The sequence below is a fragment of the Rhineura floridana genome, chromosome 8 (genome assembly GCF_030035675.1).
Source record: "Rhineura floridana isolate rRhiFlo1 chromosome 8, rRhiFlo1.hap2, whole genome shotgun sequence".
Classification (NCBI taxonomy): Eukaryota; Metazoa; Chordata; class Lepidosauria; order Squamata; family Rhineuridae; genus Rhineura; species Rhineura floridana.
This window is the reverse complement of record NC_084487.1, coordinates 23,786,069-23,806,666: the sequence shown is the minus strand read 5'-3', so window position 1 is coordinate 23,806,666 and position 20,598 is coordinate 23,786,069. Positions and strand designations below refer to the sequence as shown.

Below are 20,598 nucleotides of genomic sequence, written 5' to 3'. Positions count from 1 at the left end.
ACAATACATATATACGATGGCATGCAGTGCTAGTTCTACTCAGAATAGACTCATTGAAATTAGTAGCCATGACTAACCTGGATCCATTAATTTCAATGGGTAGAATGTAGCTAGATCCAACCCATTATGCACACCTAGCTGGCCTAGCCAATTCAGTATCTTCTTTACCAAGTGTTTTGTACAGTAGGAATGGGGCACCTTTTTCAACCTAAGGACCCAATCCAGAACTGACCCACATTCTGCAGGCCATTTTTGATAGGTGGGCAGGGCCACCTACCTGTCAATTACCTGATGTCTTATGGCATCTGCTTGCACTTTGATGGCAAAAGCCAGCAAGCAGAGACTTAGATCTTAGCAGAACAAAGATAAGCCTTTGCCTTTTAAAATGCAAGCTTATCTCCATGCCTGACATCATATTATATCAGGTGACTGACTGGTGGGTGTGGTTTGCCCAAAATGGCCTCATGGGCCAACTTCCGAGGCCTGCAAGGCCTGATTAGGCCTGCGGGCTGCAGGTTACTGATCCCTGTTAAGTGTCTTCCAGTATAATCACATCAGCTTCTATAAAAGTCCACTTAACACAAACTCCACAGATATACCACATGAATAGAAGCTAGAATCACTACCTTTGGGCATCTTTTTTAAGATGCTGAACACATCACTGTGATCAATGAGGGATTTGGCCTTGAAGAAATGCATGCTGGGTGGAAAGAGCCCCGTCTCCTTAGCTTTAGCTACTTCCTCCTCTTTGAGGCGCATGAGCTTCTCATTGGCAGCTTCTTCATATTTTCCTAGCACAAGATTTCCACCTGTACGACGGGCATTCTCCTTATCAATTAGTAAGTCTCGCTCACTCAATAAGGGCATGGCTGCACAGAGAGAAACCCAACCGAAAATGATGATCACCTGCCATCTCTTAGCAACCTGAGGCATCACTTGAGGGACACACCTAGAAAACACAGGCACAAAAGCAAATGATAAAATAATTTCATTATCTTCAATGCAGGAATTGGTTGATGAAGTTCAACAGAACCCATTTCAAAAATATACTCTCCATCTAAAGATTACTAATTCAAGGTAAACACCAGGGTGGGAAAGGATATCTTCTTCTTTGAGAGTTTTTGCAAGAGATCAACCAATCCAAAACCATATTTCACCCATTAACCCCTTACAGGGGCTGAGCTGAGATCATGTGCTAGGGTTGAATTTACGTATTTTCACACCAGAAAATTATCCTATACAACAATATCCTACAAAGTATTATGCCATGCATCTACTGTCATCCAACATATGCTAGAGAGTCCGAAGTACTGGTCCAGGTAAAATTATAAGTACAATTTTTCAGATATAGCATCTCTATCTGCTCAGCTGGCGCTCCCCTGCAAGAATGGCCTCTCAGCAATCCCTCCACCAGCTGCATCTGATGGAAAGGTGAGACCAGAGGCTCCTTCCCTTCCCTCCCAAAACTTTTATGCAATGACTAGTCCACCTGGTCATTCTGTAACAGCATGAAAGAGCTAGTACCCTGAATATGCTTATCTTCCTCTTTCCCTTCCATTCCTTTTGTATCTTCTCTGTATGCTTTGCACATTTCTTGGGAGTAAGCTTTATTCAGCTCAGTGAGGCTTACTTCTAAGTAAGCATGCAAAGTATTGCCCTGCACAATTAAAAGCCATCCTTATACAGCATATACCACATTGAGGTGTTTTGGGCAAAAGTGGATATATACATATTCTAAATAAGTTACAAAATGAGATAAATAAATCTTAACACTCATGGCAAAGCATCCTTAATGTCATCTAAGCAACTGTTCCACTGAGTTCAATGTGTTTTAATCCCTAGTAAGGGTGTTTACACTTACAGCTTATAGTGTTGTTGCCAAGAAAACAGAGAAATACAATAAAAATTAAACCGTAATAAATACAAAAATGAAATACTGGAAAACCAGCGTCTAATAAAACAGGCAGGCCACTCAACACTACTAAAATATAATCAAAATCAACAGGCCAGTTTTTTTTTAACACACCTTCAACAGAAAGCCGATTTTAAAAGTTGAGTCTTCAAAATCTTTCTGAAAGGCCTGCAGTGTTGTGTTCTGAACCAGCTGGTGTAGAGCAGCAGCTGTGTAAACCACACACCTGAGAGAACTAGGGAGTTAAGTGCAACCCCTCAGTCTTCTGTAGTGTCCTTATACGTACTTCAGTATTTGAGCTCCCTCCTAATCTTTCCTATAGCTGCTTCTATTCCAATAACTTGCTATTACCCTCTCTGCCATCCCACATTCTAGCTAGCAGCAACCTGATCCAGTGGCAAAGAGCCTTGGGAAAACAGACGCACTCAAGAGCACACTGCATATATAGAAAACTCATTCTGGTTGCAAGACCAAGAAAGCCTCGTGCAGAGACAGTGCAGCGATTCACTTACTGTTGGCCTTTCCTTCCTTGTATCGAGCACTCAAAATGTCAGCGCCCAGTCAGGAAATACAAAGGCAAGTTTGGCTGGTGATACAAAAACTTTTCTCCTAATAAGGAACAAACTGAATACAACCAATTCTAATTCCCGTTTTAAGAGTTCCACTGTAAATAGCTGATTGTCCTGATATTTAAGATAAACAACACTGCTCAAGTGAGGGAGGAAGAGTTAGGACAAAGTGGAATTATTATTATTATTATTTTGAGTGTCCATACACACCTATGTAGGAGTGAGTCCCATTAACTGCAGTGAGACTTACTTGTAAATAAACATGCACAAAATTAGGCTGTATGGCCTTTTACAAATTACAGCCTCCCCATGTTATTCTTAGCGCTATTGGCACTTCAGCCCCAGTCCAGCCCAGGGGAAGCCTTGCTGTAGTTGCAGTATAGTCTCCCTGACACTTTTCTATTTTAAAAAGGGAGATATGGGTGCACCCTCACTGCCTCCTAAGAACTAAAGGGAGTAATAGCAGGAAATAAATGTAAAAAGTTAATAAAATAGTAAGTTTCTACTTATGCTGGATTATTTTGCAAGGACTTTGTACTAGATTGGTATAAAAAATAAACATGATGCAAGCAGAGGCCAGATTCATGTCATTCATCACCAACTAGCCAATAGGTACCCATTATTATACCTACACAACCACAGTCCAAACTGCACAAACAGTTGCAATAGGTGTGCTAGCCAGGGAGAGGGAGGGAAACTGTATGTTCCTATAGGAGAGGGATAGAATTGCCGGACCGGTATATCTGCTCTGCAGAAAGACCCGCATGGAGCAACTGTGAAAGAGGTAAATCCCATGCTAGGGATCATTAGGAAAGGTATTGAAAATAAAACTGCTGATATCGTAATGCCATTATATAAATCTATGGCATGGGCACATTTGGAATACTGTGTACAGTTTCAGTCCACCTCAAAAGGTTATTGTAGAGCTGGAGAAGGTTCAGAAAAGGGCAACCAAAAATGAGCAAGGGGATGGAGTGACTTTCCTATAATGAAAGGTTGCAGCATTTGGGGCTTTTTAGTTTAGATAAAACGTGAATAAGAGGTGACATGATAGAAGTGTATAAAATTATGCATGGCATGGAGAAAGTGGATAGAGAAAAGTTATCCCTCTTTCATAACGCTAGAACTTGCAGACATCCAATGAAGCTGGATATTGGAAGATTCACAACAGACAAAAGAAAGTACTTCTTCACACAGTGCATAGTTAAACTATGGAATTCGCGCCCACAAGAGGTAATGATGGTCACCAACTTGGGCAGCTTTACAAGGGAATTAGACAAATTCATGGAGGATAAAGCTATCAGTGACTGCTATCCATGATGGCTATGCTTTGCCTTTCCAGTCGGAGGCAGAATGCTTCTGAATACTAGTAGCTGGAAACTGCAGGAGAGTGCTCTTGCACTCCAATCCTGCAGGCTTCCCATGGGCATCTGGTTGGCCACTGTGAGAACAAGATGCTGAAAAAGATGAGCTATTGGCCTGATCCAGCAGGCTGTTCTTATGTTCTTAAGACCAGCTTCATCAGGAGCCTCCCTCAACTGTCATGTACAGGAGCTATTCTATATAGGCTATAGGTAGGGTTGCCAGGCTCAGCATCTGGGACTGATGCTGTATCTTTAGGAGAAGAGAAATTCAGCCAAGTGCAGGTTTTCTTGCAACACAGTAATGGAAAAAACCACAAGGTGAAATTCTCCCCCCCGCACAACTTTTAAAGATACAGAAGACCTCTTGGAGTTTGGGCCTGGCAACCAAGAGGTCTTCTGTATCTTTAAAAGTTGTGCAGGGGGAAGGGAGAATTTCACCTCCCCCCCCATTACACTGTTGCAAGAAAAACTGCACTTGGCTGAATTTTCTCTTCTCTTAAAGATACAGAATCATTCTTAGGCCCTGAGCCTGGCAACCCTACTTGTTTATGGCTGCTTTCCCAATCGTTTCCATAAAGCTAACAGCCAATGAGAGCTGATTCAAACATTCTTGGTGATGGTGGGGAGAAGCATGTGGTACAATCCTCTCACCAAGCTGTGCCACTTAAGAATGCATATGGATTATTTATTTATTTATTTATTTAAGTATAGGCCATGGGCTCTCACTTTACACCATTTGAAGTTTGTTAGAACAAGTCATTAAGTAAAGGTCCCCCTGTACTTAAACTTTCAGAAGTTGCAGAATGATTCTGATGCAGGGTTGTTTGCAAACTTATGATTCCCCATATGCATTCCTGAATCCTGAGGTGAGTAGGTCCTCTGTTCATGGTACACCAGCGCCCTGACATGAACATTATATTCTATCCTGGTTTCTTAATCATCATCATAGTCTGCCTGTTTTAAGCAGATTTGTTTTATGTTCCTAGAGAATGTCCTGGAAGAATAAACAATACCAAGATATGATTGTGGTTAGAGGCTAAACAAACCAGGCAGCAATGTAGGATTCTTAAACCGCTACAGCAAATACTCTAATGGGTTGTGGTTAGGTACGAATAACAAAATAAAATTCTCAAGATTCCTGTAGTTCATAATCCTTCTATTAAGTTCTATTAGGTGCTCCTAGCAATATACTTTCTGTCGCCTGTCCCCATTTATGGAATTCCCTTCATCAGCATGTACACAAAACCTGTAATCCTCCCCTCCAACTCAACAATGCATTTCCAGGGACTTATTTGTGCTGAACAGGTTGACAATGAGCACTTTAGGTATATCATTCCTTCTTGAGGACAACTGTCAGGAGGTCCAGATAAGCCCCATTTCCCTTTCTTATTCTAAGTGGTGCTTTATTTTTCTAAGCTTCTCTGCTGCTGACACAGGAATCTTACCCACCCAGTGGAAGCTAACAATGAGCAAAAGTTCCTTTTGAAGTTGCCAAGGCTAGGCTGGCCAGGGTTGCAGCATTGTTGCCATAGACAAGACCTCTGAAGATCCCTGTTCTATATGACAACAGAAGCTATTTTTGCCTCCTTCCACTCTGACCCCGCTCAGCGGATCTTAACAATTGCTACCTGCTGACATGCAACACAAGAGGGCCAAGGGGGCTTCACACAAAGGCTTCTTTCACACGATGGGCTTGCCCTAGAGCAGCCAGGCCTGGAGGAGGCTGAGTTAATAGTCCCCCTTTCCAATCCCCCTGCCTTGCATTTCAATCAAAGTCAACAATCAGTTTGGAATTCTCCATACACTGCTGGCTTTCACATTGTGTCCTACCTGCCATTTCCTGGTTACCAGTTTGACATCAAGAGAAGTGCATGTTCTTATAAACAGTAGTGAAAGCCAAAACGTCTAGAGGATTCCAAACTAGTAATTTACTAGCATTTCATCTCGAGTTCAAAGTGGAAGAAGATAGGTGAGAGTAAATCCGCAGAAGTGATGTACAACACATTTCAGCTAGGCAAATTAGCATACAAGGATAGGGTACCTTGGTCTACCATATGTTGCTAGACTATCAGTCCAATCATCCCTGGCCATTGGCTACGACTAATGGGAGTTGGAATCCAACATCTGGAGGGCCACATGTTCCCCACTCCTGGCAACAACAACAAAAGTAAGAGGTAGCCTTTCTAGGCTTAGGGTGGGGAACCTGCAGACCTCCAGATGTTGTCAGATTCCAGTTCCCATCAGCCCCAGCCAGCCTGGCCAACAAAGTTGGAATCCGACAACAACAGGAGAGCCACAGGCTGCCCCCAACCCTGCGTTATAGACTTAAACTAGTTTAACAGTCATTCCCTGTTCCCAGGAATTATAGGTGTTGTAGTTCTGTGGAGGAGCCCAACATTCCAGAGGACAGAATTGTCAGCACCTTCATCAAACTACACTTCCCATTATCTCCTGGTGGAAGGCATGACTGTAAAACCGGAATAAAACCAATATAATTTTGTAGTGAAAAAAGGCCCACAGATTAAGAGGGAGCATAGAAGAAATTAGTCTCACCCAACAATTGCTTCCTGCTCATCTTCCAGCAATTGTAGAGCACTCCTAGAGTCCCTGCAGGGATCTCATGACCACTCTGAGGAGTTAGGTTCAGTGTAGGGATTAGCAACTAAAGCTCACTGGGCTAAATGTGGCTCTCCAGTTTCCATCAAGGAAAAAAAGGGATGTAAAAGGTGTGGCACCTATGGTGAGAGGACTGTGACAACAGAGACATTTAGGAGTCAGGAGGGACTTGGGGTCCTGGCTCTCCACCTCAGCTCCCAACTCCATTCTCAAAAGTGGGTCTCCAAGAAACCTAGCTGTTGACTAAGGACATAGCCTTGCAGAATGTTATTCAACAGATATTAAAGTAGTTAATGTCCATTAGTTCACCCAATGGTACCAAATCCCAATGCATTTTAAGCAGGTAAACTCTTTTCTAGAGTTTATTAGAAACATGTGCTACCATTAGATGATCACCAAAGTTATGAGTATCTGTATTTTGTTTTTCTTTTTAAGTGTCCCAAAAATGTTTATTGTGGTTATTGTAAATGCCCAGCACATTTGGGGAGGTATGTTCTTTCTTCAGGGGTGATCTAAACACACACAAAATCATACAATTATACACAAAAAATAATGTCTAATTAAAAAAATATATTAAATTCACTTTTGAACAACCAAAATAAACCATGCACCTTTAATTCAATCTGTAAAATGGAAAACTAATGTTAGTATCAAGGGGGGGAAATGACAAAATAAATGTTTTCAGCTTCACCTTTGATAAGTGTCACAGGCTTCAGCATAGGATTTGAAAACGCTGGTATTTGATGGAGAATATCGAAGGTAAACCAGTTGTAGCATTAAACAAACAAACATTGTAAGGAGTGCCTGGTGCACACCAACACCAGAACTCAGGCTTGGGGTGACTCAGTCTTGTCTCCAAGGGGCTTCTAAGCCTACAGAACACCATCCATGTGGTCATGGTATTTTTTTATAAGCAGGCAATTTTTTTTGTTATAATTGAATCAACATTAAAAAAGCATGCAATATATTTCATGCAGTAGCATATATGTGATGTGATTGAATGTGCTTGTCATACACTGTATGTGGGCCAAACTCAATACTTTTAAAAACAACATACAAGCAAACATTTCAGCAACATCAGCAATAAAGAGATTAAGAGCACCCTTGGTAAATTGCTGTACAATATTTAATACAACCATACCCCATCAATACTGTTATTTTGGGGTAGATTAAAAATTATTAAAAATTGATGTAAATATTTTTCTTAGAAATGTTATAGATCAGTGGCTCCCAATGAGTACAGGACCTCCTTTGTAAGCTCAAACATTTTTGTGAGCTGCCCCAAGCTAATTGTAATTTTAGTCTGTTAATTGAAAAAATGGTGCATGGCAAAATCACATCTCCAAACATCCCTTTTCATAAAAAGCTCCCTGCAGACAGGGAGGTGTTGCTGTATTTTCTTAATGCAAAGGTCCAATCAAATTGGGATCCCCCTCCCCACCGACAGTCTGAAGATGTACAGTCCTGTCTCCCAACACTAGAGAGTTACAGTGCTGGGCCAAGATCCAGGTTCAAATCCCCACCCAGCCATGAAACCGACTGGGTGACCTTGGGCCAGACACAGTCTCTCAGCCTGACCTATCTCACAGAGTTGGTGGAATGATAAAATGGAAAGGGGGAAAACCATGTGAACCACCTTGAGCAACTTGGAGGAAAGGTGGGATATAAATGCAATAATAATTAAATAAATAAATACATTTCAGCTGCCGAGATCTGGGTGGCCTTGCAAATAAGAATTTTTTTAAGGAGGTGGCAGCAAAGCAGGAGTCAAGAAAGGCAGGCAGGCTGGCTGTCAGGAGGGAAAGAGGAAAGCAGCCTTTCTTTGCAGCCTTGCTCCTTTTTGCTTCACAAAAAGTCCTCTCCTCTCATTCTGAGTAAGGGTGTCGTTAGCAGTGGCAGTGCGAGGAGATGGGAGTTGGGATAGTAATCCCCTCTTCTTCCTGGTAGCACTTCCCTCAGCCTTCTTTGGCATCTGCCACATGTGGTATAAGCAGATGCATGCCCTTGGCATGCCTGAAAGACGCTCTGGGGCTTCAGCAAAGTCCTCCCCTCTTGTTTGGAGCAAGGAGGAAGTGTTATCTGCAGCAGCAGTGGGGAGCATTCAGCATCCAGGTAGTAAAGACTTTTTTTAAAAATTAATAAGCAGCCCCCTCTGGATTACTTTGTGGCCCCCATGGGCAGAGCTGGGAAAAGTTACTTTTTTGAACTACAACTCCCATCAGCCCAATCCAGTGGCCATGCTAGCTGGGGCTGATGGGAGTTGTAGTTTAAAAAAGTAACTTCTCCAAGCTCTGCCCATGGGGGTCACGGCCCTGAGGCTGGGGACCACTGTTTCAGATTATAAATAGTTTGAGACCAGAAATTAAGGGCTGCATACACACCATACATTTAAATCACATAGCTTTCCCCCAAAGAATCCTGGGAACTATAGTTCCCCCCACAGACCTAAAATTCCTAGTACCCTGATAAACAACAGTTCCCAGGATTCTTTGGGGGAAGTAATGCATTTTAAATGTATAGTGTGTACACACCATCAATTAACATATGGATTATATGAAAATGTAGGTTTTGCACATTTTTTTCCTAATGAGGAATGGGTTGTATTCAGCTAAGTCCTACTCAGAGTAGACCCACTGAAATTAATGAACCTAAGTTAGTCATGCTCATTAACTTCAATGGGTCAACTCTGAGTAGGGCAGACTAGCATTTAACACCATCCCATGTTTGTTGCATTTGTGTGCACATGCACGCACACAGGCACACACACACACACCAGTAATTGGAGGCATTTAGCAAAAAAATCCCTGAAATGTAATGTACGCATATATGCATGTTACTTGTGAGTAACCAGAGGCGTTTTGCCAAACAAACAAAAACCACTAGGGGCGTAATGGTTTTGTCCATACATACCTGTAGATACTTAAGAGTCTGTAAAGGCAGAGCAGACCATTTAGTCTATTAGCTGCATTTTGTTAAGGAAGAAGCATCAATAGTATTTTTCTACACTGCTTTTAAACAAAAAGAATAAGTATATCTTTTTATTTGTTCTTCTTCCCTGCCTTTTTTGTTTTCTGTGAAAGTATATTTGTTGTTCTTGATATAAGTGGTTTGAGTACATTTTTTAAAACATGTTAATATGCTTGGTTTATGCTCACAAAGGTTTTCTTTTACAGTTGTGAGTTTGAGTTAAAGGTGTAAGGTTCAACTTGTTGTTCTACAGTTATTCACTGAGATGTTTTAAAAAGTTTTTTAGACAAGTTCCAATGTTTTAATGCAGTGGTTCCCAACCTGGGGGCCAGGACCACGAAGTAATCCAGAGGGGGCCGTGAACAGTAAAGAAATGTCTGCTTTCCACTGCTGCTGCAGATGACACCTCCCCCTTGCTCCAAATGAGAGGGGAGACCTTTTGCTGAAGCGCCAGAGCATCTTTCAGGCGCACTAAGGGCAGGCATCTGCCTATAAAATACAAGGCAGATGCCAAAGGAGGCTGAGGGTGGAGCTACCAGGAAGAAGAGGGGATTACTATCACTGATTCCTGTCTCCTTGCACTGCCGTTTCTGGCAACGCCCTTAGAATGAGAGAAGAGGGCTTCTTGTGAAGCAAAAAGAAGGAAGCCTGCAAAGAAAGGCTGCTTTCAGCCAGCCTGCCTCCCTGGGAGGGGAGGGGGTCACAAAAAATTTTCAGCTTATAAAGGGGGTTCTGTGCTCATAAAGGCTGGGAACCACTGTTTTAATGTATAATTATATACTTTTGCATGTGTGTTAGATTGTCTTCAAGGGGGAAGGGACCTTTGTTTTCATATCTGTCTCTTGTGGCTGGACCCAGCATTATTTATCACATGACATCTGTATTCCACCATTCCTCCAGGAGCTTGTTCATTGGGTCATCTCATTTTTTCCCTCACAACAGGATGCTGAGGCAGTTCAGGCTAAGAGGTAAGTCCTGTGAAGGCATAAAACTAGGAATACTTAACATGCATGGCAAGTGAGGAGCTGTACCTCATTTGAATATCTGAAGCAAACCCCCTTATGTACATCTACATATTTGGGAACTTTTGCCAAAAGTTCTATTGAACCCATGCAGGTCAGGAGTAGAGGTTGCTGCTGAGATGCTATCCTCTGAGTGTCCCTTGTTTTCTGAAGAGGGGCATGTTGTAACAACATGTGGAACTAAGTGAGTCAGGAAATCAGACAGGAGGAGAAAGCCAGTGACACAGGAAAGACACAGATCTAGGGAACACACCCTCAGTCAGGAAGTGACGCAGCAAAACACAGGAGCAAGGAGTTAAAACAGGAGAAAGCATGTTCATTTTGTATAAATAAAGACCCCAGTTTTGTATAACTGTAAACTCTTCATTAACAAACACTTTTGAAACACAGATGATGCTGTAAGAGAGTATCTTCTCTGTGGCGGCATCCAGTTGGAATGCTCTATACAGTGAGGTTCACCTGGCATCTACTTTCCTATCTTTTAGATGCCCAGGAAAATGAGAAGGATTGTACCAGACCTTTTCATGGTTTTGCTCTCTCCATAATTAGCTTTATGTTTTTTTTTGTTATGTAAAATTAATGTTATTGTACTTTTAATGAACTTAATTCTATTGATAATTTTGAGCCACCTTGGGGAAAGTACTTTTGAAAGGCAGTGTTCAAATTTTATAGTAAAAGAACATACACAAATATATTGGTTAATTAATCCACTGAATGCCTGAAAAGGGCTATTGTGATTTGCCCTAGGCCACTGAGTGAACTTCATGTATGAGCAGGGACCTTTAAAACAGGTGGGTGGAAGAAGGAAGTACCTTTGTGATACCTGTTGTTCCATGCTCATAAGAGTGCTGCAGTTCTGGTCAATCATTTCAAAAAGTACATCTAGTACTCTTTTTTTAAAAAAAACTGGGTTTTTTTTTTGCAATTTAACATTGAATGTATTCAAGCAATTTGGACCTTGCTCAATTGTTTACTCTGCCTGACAGTGCTGCTTCCAAGAACTTAAGTGCAGGCTGTTCCCAAAAAAACTTTTAAGTGCAACCCTCTGCTACTTGTGATTTTTTGAACAGAGACTGAGGATCTGAAATGTGCAAAGTGTGTACTCTATTAATAAAAGAAGCTCAGTGGTATAGCTGCAAAGGCAAACAGTGATTTAGGAATGAAACTGTAACAGAGCACATACTTTCCATGCAGAAGATTCCAGGTTCAATCCCAGCTATATCTCTCCAGTGAAACACTGGAAAGCTTCTGTGCACAATACAGGGCTAACGATTCAGTATAAAGCAGCTTCCTGTGTCCCTAGTTTGATGATACTGTACCTAGCAAGTTATTTTAGGTTCTTAAATAAAACAAGTAATTTCCCCACTCACCCAGAATTATGCATACCAACAATTGTAGTGTTAAAGGACGTTGGCACCAAAGATATTCCTTTACTTGCAGTCTATGTTTTTCACAGTTGCATTGGAAGTCTTGAAAATGTAACATGAAGACACAAACTGGATGCTAGTTTTCTTAAGAACAAAATCTGGTTTGTTTTTCATCATGCTAAGCTAGTGGTTTGCAGAGGCCAGGCTGATGAAATTTAAAGATGCAGGTTTAAAATTCCAGAACTGCAGGCCCTTGTTTGCCTCAAATGAGATGGCTTGATGTCTACCAGGCCTGCCTGTCCTTGTTGGCGGCTCAATTAATTACTAGAGGACAGCTGCAGATCACACACTACAGATCTACTTAGATGATCACATCTGGCTTGCAAGCACATTATAGCCACCATGTGTTCTGCTGCCCTGAGCCCCATCATTGTTTTACTGAGTGACCTTTCTTAGTGAGGTTACTGCATACCCAAACCAGAAAGGGTCCCTGGCAGTGGATCTGTTTCTGGGTAAGGCTGGTGGTGAATTGCTTAAAGTTAGAGCCCTTCTAGACAACTGGCTTATTATTACTGCACACAAAGAAAAATGCTGCAAATTGTTACAAGGATCATCATATACTCCATTAAGATAGTGCTTTTGTGGCAGAAAACTACATCTCCTACAATATTTTATTCCTGAAAAAATACAGTCCCCTCACCCTTAACTTGCACTTGCATTAGCCATGTGAATGCTGTGTGGACTGATTATGTGAGCGCCTGGGATATTACCAGGTATGAAGGGCAGAACTCTTCCCCCACGCTCTGCATATTATGTACCATTTTAAAGTATCTGTCTTGAGAAACACACACACACACACACACACACACACACACAAAGCCTGGTGCTTCTGCTGTACCACTCAAGCATGGAACTGCTCATCTAGAACTTTAAAAAGAACAAAATGTCAAATACTACAAAATAATCTCCTCTCCCTGCAGCGATGCCTTTGCCATTTCCTGAAAGTTTTCTTTTTTTCTTTTTCTTTTAAATGCTTTGTTTTATATCACTCCATATACCTTCTCTCCAGCACTGTATTATCTCACCCCGCACAAACCAACAATAGGTCCGGTGGCAGCACCCAGCACCTCCAGGCAGGTACTAGGACTCCAACAACTTGGTAGGGTCCACCAGCACTGACATATGTCTTGCTTTTCTCCTCCCCCCTATGCGGCACAGGTATGAGCGGCCATTTTAAACTTCCCACTATTCCTTGCTGTGCCATTATGTAAGATGGTCCGGGGCACAGCAGAAAATTTTAAATGGCAGCTTGTAGTCACACACCACTGACCGAGTGTATGTACATCACTGATGTAGTGAGAGGCATGGATGGCACTTTGCCAAGGCCTCTTAAAAGTTGGAGCCAGCTCCAGAGCAAGGCATTCCCCCTCCCCCAGCAAGATTCTACCCTATGAGAGAATACAGAAGGTTGATGTGGGAAAGTCCTTGGGGAGAGATTAACTATCGCTATCCATGCAATAGCTGCTTAACAGCTTACCATGTGTCAGGTGGCACCAGTAATGTGATGGAGCCTCTGACAATAAGGTAAGCACACTGTTGTTATTACCGCCACCAATTTCAAAATAGCTTTGGGAGATAGAGCTGGGCTTACCATGTGGTCATAGGCCACATACAACCACTTAATCCATTCTGTTGGAAACTCCATAAGGCAAGCTTGTAAGTGGCTACTATATGCCTGGTAGCTGTCTAAAACATTCATCAGCCAATAACAATTAAGGGATCGGAATCTATTCACAAAGCAGTTGGGTATAAATCTTTTCCACTGAAATAACATCAGAATGCGAACAGAATAAAAACTGACAGATATTGATACGTTTATATTAACCTTGTCTAAAGCCATTTGAGCAAATTAAGCCTCAACTTATTATTTTCCCTTCTGTGTCAGAAGGCGCTACACAAATTGATGATTGATAATAAAATACACACATACATCTGCAGCAGTTCCTAGCTCTGGAAAAGGCAGAAAGTTTTAGTCTTCAACATATAAGCTGCCATTGGCCCAGCTTAGGTCAGTAAGAAAGCTCCTGCTAGCCTGAACCAGAAGGAAGCACTTAAAAGACTGTCAGATCACAAACCTTACTATCATGAACACTGGCAGGGCCACAGCTGCCCCACCCTAGGGGGTGCTGCCTGCATATTAGCATGTGCAGCAGCTAATGCTCATCTTAGAGACCATTGCCAAAGCTCCTGCTGGCACACAGCAGGGCATTTGCATGGGTATATATATCAGCAAATGTCTCCTGGCTCCATTAAGGCACATCAGAAACCCGGTGTAGGGTAATATACATCTTTAACGCATACCAAGGACATTCCCAGAGTCCCTGAGGAGACTTTCTGCGCACACACCCCGGGGGCTCTGTCAAGGCCTATGCCCCAAGCGAATTGCTGTCTAGGTGCTGTTTGTGCTATGGTTACAAACCTTTAAGGTAAACTCTGAGGGAGATCCTTGATTTCCTTCTTTCTCCCAGCTGCTTTTGTCTGTTTCTGTCAGGCCACACACAGCAGCTGAGCAGATAAACAACTTGCCACCTGCTCCCACCTCCAACCCCGCCTCCCCTTTACATTGGATGCATTTCTCTAGCTATTTGCCTAAAGATCAGCCCCTTTCCACTCTTTCCCTGTAAATGTCTTCTGCTGCAGCAATTTCTGTCTTATATGACTGTATGCTGTCAGGAGTTGTAGAGCTGTTCTAGACGGGGGAGAGGCAGTTCCTTTCTTTTTCTTTTGTTCAAGGTTTACTTGCCACCTTGGTTATAAAAATGCTTTCTCATCTGAGTGAGTAAGTAAAACTTACTTGAGGAGAAGTCCATTTAAAAGCTCAGAGCTAGGAAGAATTGTGAGTTTTTTCAACACAAGCAGGTTTGGAACATCAAGTTAGTTAGTTAGTTATTTTATTTGTATCCCGCCCTTCCTCCCAGCAGGAGCCCAGTGCAGCAAACAAAGCACTACAAAACTTTAAAACATCATAAACACAGATCTTAAAGTACATTAAAACAAAACAGCATTAAAAACATTTTAAAAACAACCTTAAAAAAGGGTTAAAAACATTATTTAAAAAACATATTAAACAATTCTGACACAGATGCAGACAGGGATAGGTCTCAACTTAAAAGGCTTGTTGAAAGAGGAAAGTCTTCAAAAGGCGCCGAAAAGATAGCAGAGATGGCGCCTGCCTAATATTCAAAGGGAGGGAATTCCACAGGGTAGGTGCCGCCACACTAAAGGTCCGTTTGCTATATTGTGCAGAACGAACCTCCTGATAAGATGGTATCTGCAGGAGGCCCTCACCTGCAAAGGGACAAGATGGTCTTTCAGGTATCCTGGTCCCGAGCTGTATAGGGCTTTGTACGCCAAAACTAGAACCTTGAACTTGGCCCGGTAGCAAATGGGCAGCCAGTGCAATTCTTTCAGCAGCGGGGTGACATGTTGGCGATACCCTGCTCCAGTGAGCAGTCTTGCCGCCGCATTTTGCACCAGCTGCAGCTTCCGGACCAAACTCAAGGGCAGCCCCACATAGAGCGCATTACAGTAATCCAGCCTAGAGTTTACCAGTGCATGGACAACATTGGTCAGGCGATCCCGGTCCAGAAACGGCCGCAGCTGTCTCACCAGCCGAAGCTGGTAAAAGGCACTCCTAGCCACTGAGGTCACCTGGGCCTCTAACAACAAAGATGGATCCAGGAGCACCCCCAGACTATGGACCTGCTCTTTCAGACGGAGTATGACCCCGTCCAAAGCAGGCAACTGACCAATTATCCGAACTCGGGAACCACCAACCCACAGCGCCTCCGTCTTGCTAGGATTCAGACTCAGCTTATTGGCCCTCATCCAGCCCACCACCAAGTCCAGGCAGCGGTCCAGGGCTTGCACTGCCTCTCCCGATTCAGATGTTATGGAGAAATAGAGCTGGGTATCATCAGCATACTGCTGACACCTCGCCCCAAAGCTCCTGATGACTGCTCCCAAGGGCTTCATCTAGATCAGCCTTTCCCAACCAGCGTGCCTCCAGATGTTGTTGGACCACAACTCCCATCAGCCTCAGCCAGCATTGCCAATGGTCAGGAAAGATGGGAATTGTGGTCCAACAACATCTGGAGGCACACTGGTTGGGAAAGGCTGATCTAGATGTTAAACAGCATGGGGGACAAGATGGTACCCTGTGGCACCCCACAGCTCAGCTGCTAGGGGGCCAAAAGACAGTCACCCAATGCTATTCTCTGAGAACGACCCTGGAGATAGGATCGGAACCACTGTAAAACAGTGCCTCCAATACCCATCTCACCAAGTCGACCCAGAAGGATACCATGGTCAACGGTATCAAAAGCCGCTGAGAGATCAAGTAAGAACAACAGGGTCACACTCCCCCTGTCCTTCTGCCAATAAAGCTCATCCATCAGGGCAACCAAGGCCGATTCAGTCCCATAACCAGGCCTGAACCCAGACTGGGATGGGTCAAGATAATCTGTTTCATCCAAGAGTACTTGCAGTTGCTGCACCACAACCCTCTCAATCACCTTCCCTAAAAAGGGGGTATTTGCAATCGGTCGGTATTTGTCACAAACGAATGGGTCCAAGGTGGGGGTTTTCAGGAGTGGTCAGGAGTGGTCGAATCACTGCCTCTTTCAAGGTGGCTGGAACCACTCCCTCTCACAATGATGCATTGACCACACCCAGGATCCACTCGGTCAGACCCCCTCGGCAAGGGCAAGGGTCGAGAGGACACGTTGCTGGCCACATCATCACAAGCACCTTGTCCATGTCATCAGGCCGCATCAAATGAAACCGTTCCCAAGAAGTTGCAGCAGACGTTGCACTGGACACCTCATTGGGGACTACAGTAGATGTGGATGGGGCATCAAGACTGCTACGGAGGTGAGCAACTTTACCCTCAAAGTGCCTTGCAAACAATTCACAGTGGGCCTCCGAAGGGTCTAAGACTCCATTTCCTGAAGTTGATGTCAACAGACCCCTGACAACACGGAAAAGCTCCACCGGACGGCTACTTGAGGATATGATGGAGACAGAGAAGTGGGCCTTCTTTGCCGCCCTCACCGCCACACAGTAGGCACAGTTATGTTTTACTCGTGCCCAATCAGCCTCACAGCACATCTTTCACCACTTGCGCTCTAGCCGTTGTCCAGTCTGTTTCATTGCCCTTAGTTCACTGGTGTACCAGGGTGCAAGCCGGGCTCCACAATGCCGGAGAGGGCATTCGGGGGCAACCATGTTGAGAGCCAGACGTGCCTCGCTGTTCTACAGCATGACAAGGGCTTCAACAGGGTCACCTGCTCTATCTACTGGGAACCCCCCCCCGGGCATTCAGGAATCCAGTGGATTCCATTAGTCTCCGGGGATGGACCATCTTAATCTGTCCACCATCCCTGCAAGGAAGGATCGGAGCCATAAGTCTAAACTTCGCCAGGAAGTGTTCTGACCATGAAAATGGGGTGACATACACCCCCGCTATCTCCAGACCACCCCTTCCTCCATCTGGAGTAAAAACCAAGTCCAGGGTGTGCCCTGTCCTATGTGTTGGGCCAGTAACAAGTTGAGACAGCCCCATGGTCGTCATGGAGGCCATGAAGTCCCGAGCTGGAACACTAAAGGCAGCCTCAGGATGGACATTGAAATCACCCAGCATTATCGTTCTGGGTTCCTCCAACGCCACAGCCGAGATGACCTCCACCAGCTCGGTCAGAGAAGCTGCTGGGCAGCAGGGTGGATGGTACACCAGCAGCAACCCTAGTTTACTGTCTCCTCGGCCCGACACCAGGTGCAGGCCCTCGCAGCCAGCTCCAAGACAGAGTGGTTTCCTGGTGACAGAGATGGAAGTTCTGTAGACCACAGCAACTCCTCCCTCCCGTCCCTGCAGCCTGTGCTGGTGCTGCAGCGAGTATCCAGGTGGGCAAAGCTGGGTCAGATCAACCCCTCCAAGCTCACCCACCCAGGTCTCAGTAATACACACCAAAATCTGCATCTTCATCCACAATCAAATCATGGATGAGAGTGGTCTTATTATGTACCGATCTGGCGTTAAACAACAACACACACAGGCCAGTGGGCACAGCAGATGAACAACGAGGAACCAAACCATGAGAGGAGTGGCAGCAAGAAACAATAATAATAATAAATAATAAATTTAATTTTTGTGTCGCCTATCTGGCCGAAGCCACTCTAGGCGACGTACAAACTAAAATTCAGTAAATTACAATACAATACAGATAAAATACAATAAAATCAGAACGATCATTAATCACAGCAGCATGAAATCAGTTAGGGCGATCAATAGATAATAAAATATCCCAAAAAAGTTAGCCCTCCCCGGAATTCCTGAAGGCCTGTCCAAAAAGCCAAGTTTTTAATGCCCGGCGAAATATATCCAGGGAAGGGGCATGGCGAAGATCGAATGGGAGGGAGTTCCAGAGAGTGGGGGCCGCCACTGAAAATGCCCTCTCTCTAGTCCCTACCAACCTAGCTGTTTTCGTTGGTGGGACTGAGAGAAGGCCCTGTGTGGCTGATCTGGTTGGGCGGCTTAATTTGTGGTACTGGAGGCGCTCCTTCAGATAAACTGGGCTGAGACCGTATAGGGATTTAAAGGTTAATACCAACACCTTGAATTGGGCCCGGAAAACAACTGGCAGCCAATGTAGGTGAAATAATACTGGCATGATGTGATCACGGCGGCGGCTGTTTGTAAGCAACCGAGCCGCCGCATTCTGCACCAGTTGTAGTTTCCGGACCGTTTTCAAGGGTAAACCCATGTAGAGCGCATTGCAGTAGTCTAATCGAGAGGTGACCAGGGCGTGTACCACCAGTGGGAGCTGATGAATAGGGAGGTAGGGTTGCAGCCTCCGTATGAGATGTAATTGGTACCAAGCTGCCCGGCTCACTGCCGAAATCTGAGCCTCCATGGACAGCTTGGAATCAAGAACCACCCCGAGGCTGCGGACCTGATCTTTCAGGGGTAAACTCACCCCATTAAACTGTAGGTCAACAGCACCCAACCTCCCCCTGTCACCCACAAGTAGCACCTCGGTCTTATCAGGATTGAGCTTCAGTCTGTTCCTTCCCATCCATCCACTCACGGATTCCAGGCACTTGGACAAGGTCTCCACAGCCATCTCTGGTGAAGATTTAAAGGAGAGATAGAGCTGCGTGTCATCTGCATATTGATGACATCGCAGCCCAAAACTCCTGATGATAGCTCCCAGCGGCTTTACATAGATGTTAAATAGCATGGGAGAGAGGATAGAACCCTGTGGCACTCCGCATGTGAGGGGCCAAGGGTCTGAAACCTCATCCCCCAATGCTACCTGTTGATACCTGTCAGAGAGAAAGGAACGGAACCACTGCAAAACAGTGCCTCCTACTCCCAATCCTTCCAGGTGATCCAACAAGATACTGTGGTCGACGGTATCAAAAGCCGCCGAGAGATCCAGGAGAACAAGAAAGGTGGATTCTCCCCCGTCTAATGCCCTCCTCATATCATCCACCAGAGCGACCAAGGCTGTTTCAGTACTATGTCCAGTCCTGAAACCCGATTGGTATGGATCCAAATAATCCGTTTCATCCAAGTGTGCTGCCAACTGGCCAGCCACCACTCGCTCAATGATCTTCCCCAAAAATGGCAGATTTGAAATGGGGCGAAAGTTGTTCAAGACTTTGGGATCCAAGGAGGCCTTTTTCAAAATAGGTTTTATAATTGCCTCCTTGAGGGCTGGTGGCAAAACACCCTCCTTCAAGGATGCATTTACCACCGCCCTGATCCCTTCGCCTAATTTCTCCCTACATTTCATAAGAAACCATGATGGGCAAGGATCAATCAGACAGGTGGTAGGCTTTACCGTTGAAAGCACCTTGTCCACATCCTCAGAAGGGAGAGGCTGGAACCGATCCCACAGAACCGGACTGCAATTGGTCAACTCTGGATCCCCCACTGCATACACAGCGTACAGAATCGAGTTCTTCAGGTGCTCGACTTTATCAGCAAAGTGCTTTGCCAATTTGTCACAGGAAGCCTTAGAATGTTCCAAGGGTTCCTGAGCAACTGGACCGACCAGGCTTCGGACCACTTGGAACAGCTTCCTGGGACAGCACTCTGCGGATGCAATAGAGGCAGCAAAGAAATCCTTCTTTGTTGCCCTCACTGCCACCTGGTAGGCAGCTATTGCTGCTCTAACCTGTGTCCGAGCATCTTCAGAACGGGATTTTCGCCACCGGCGCTCTAGTCGTCTCACCTCCTGCCTCAGACTACGCAACCGGGGTGTATACCACGGAGCCGTCTGAGTCCTATTCAGGGGGAGAGGACGTTTCGGAGCCACCCGGTCTAATGCCCTGGTGATTCCCTCATTCCACTCCATCACCAGGGTTTCGACCGGGCGACCTTCAGCAGGTTCCAATTCCCCCAGCGCAGTCAGGAATCCCTCTGGATCCATCAGGCGCCTAGGGCGGACCATTCTAATAGGTCCTTTACCCCTGCGGAGGGAGTGTGGCATCGAGATGTCAAAATTCACCAGATAGTGATCTGACTATGACACGGGGGTAAAAGAAACAGCCTCCAACTTCAGAACACTTCCTACCGCTCCCAGGACAAATACAAGGTCGAGAGCATGACCGGCTACATGGGTGGGCTCAGTATTATTAAGGTGCAGTTCCCAGGAAGCCATGGTTTCCAGGAAATCCCGAGGGGCTCCACTGAGGGTGGTCTCAGCATGCACGTTG

At 44.7% G+C, this 20,598-nt stretch overlaps 1 protein-coding gene across 8 annotated transcripts in view; it reads right to left on the bottom strand.

Annotated features, from left to right (window-relative positions):
• ADA2 (adenosine deaminase 2) overlaps positions 1-14,382 on the bottom strand; it is a 40,054-nt gene extending 25,672 nt beyond the window's left edge. For 2 of the 8 annotated variants that reach the window (XM_061638602.1, XM_061638603.1), the window contains exons 1-2: positions 10,210-10,234; positions 627-949 (exon numbers count right to left, since the gene is read on the bottom strand). In XM_061638602.1, coding sequence (XP_061494586.1) covers positions 627-949; positions 10,210-10,217 — 331 coding nt within the window. In that variant the 5' untranslated portion in view covers positions 10,218-10,234. The other 6 variants (XM_061638609.1, XM_061638606.1, XM_061638604.1 and 3 more) reach the window with 6 other exon arrangements.
• Between the last annotated feature and the right edge of the window lie 6,216 nt (positions 14,383-20,598).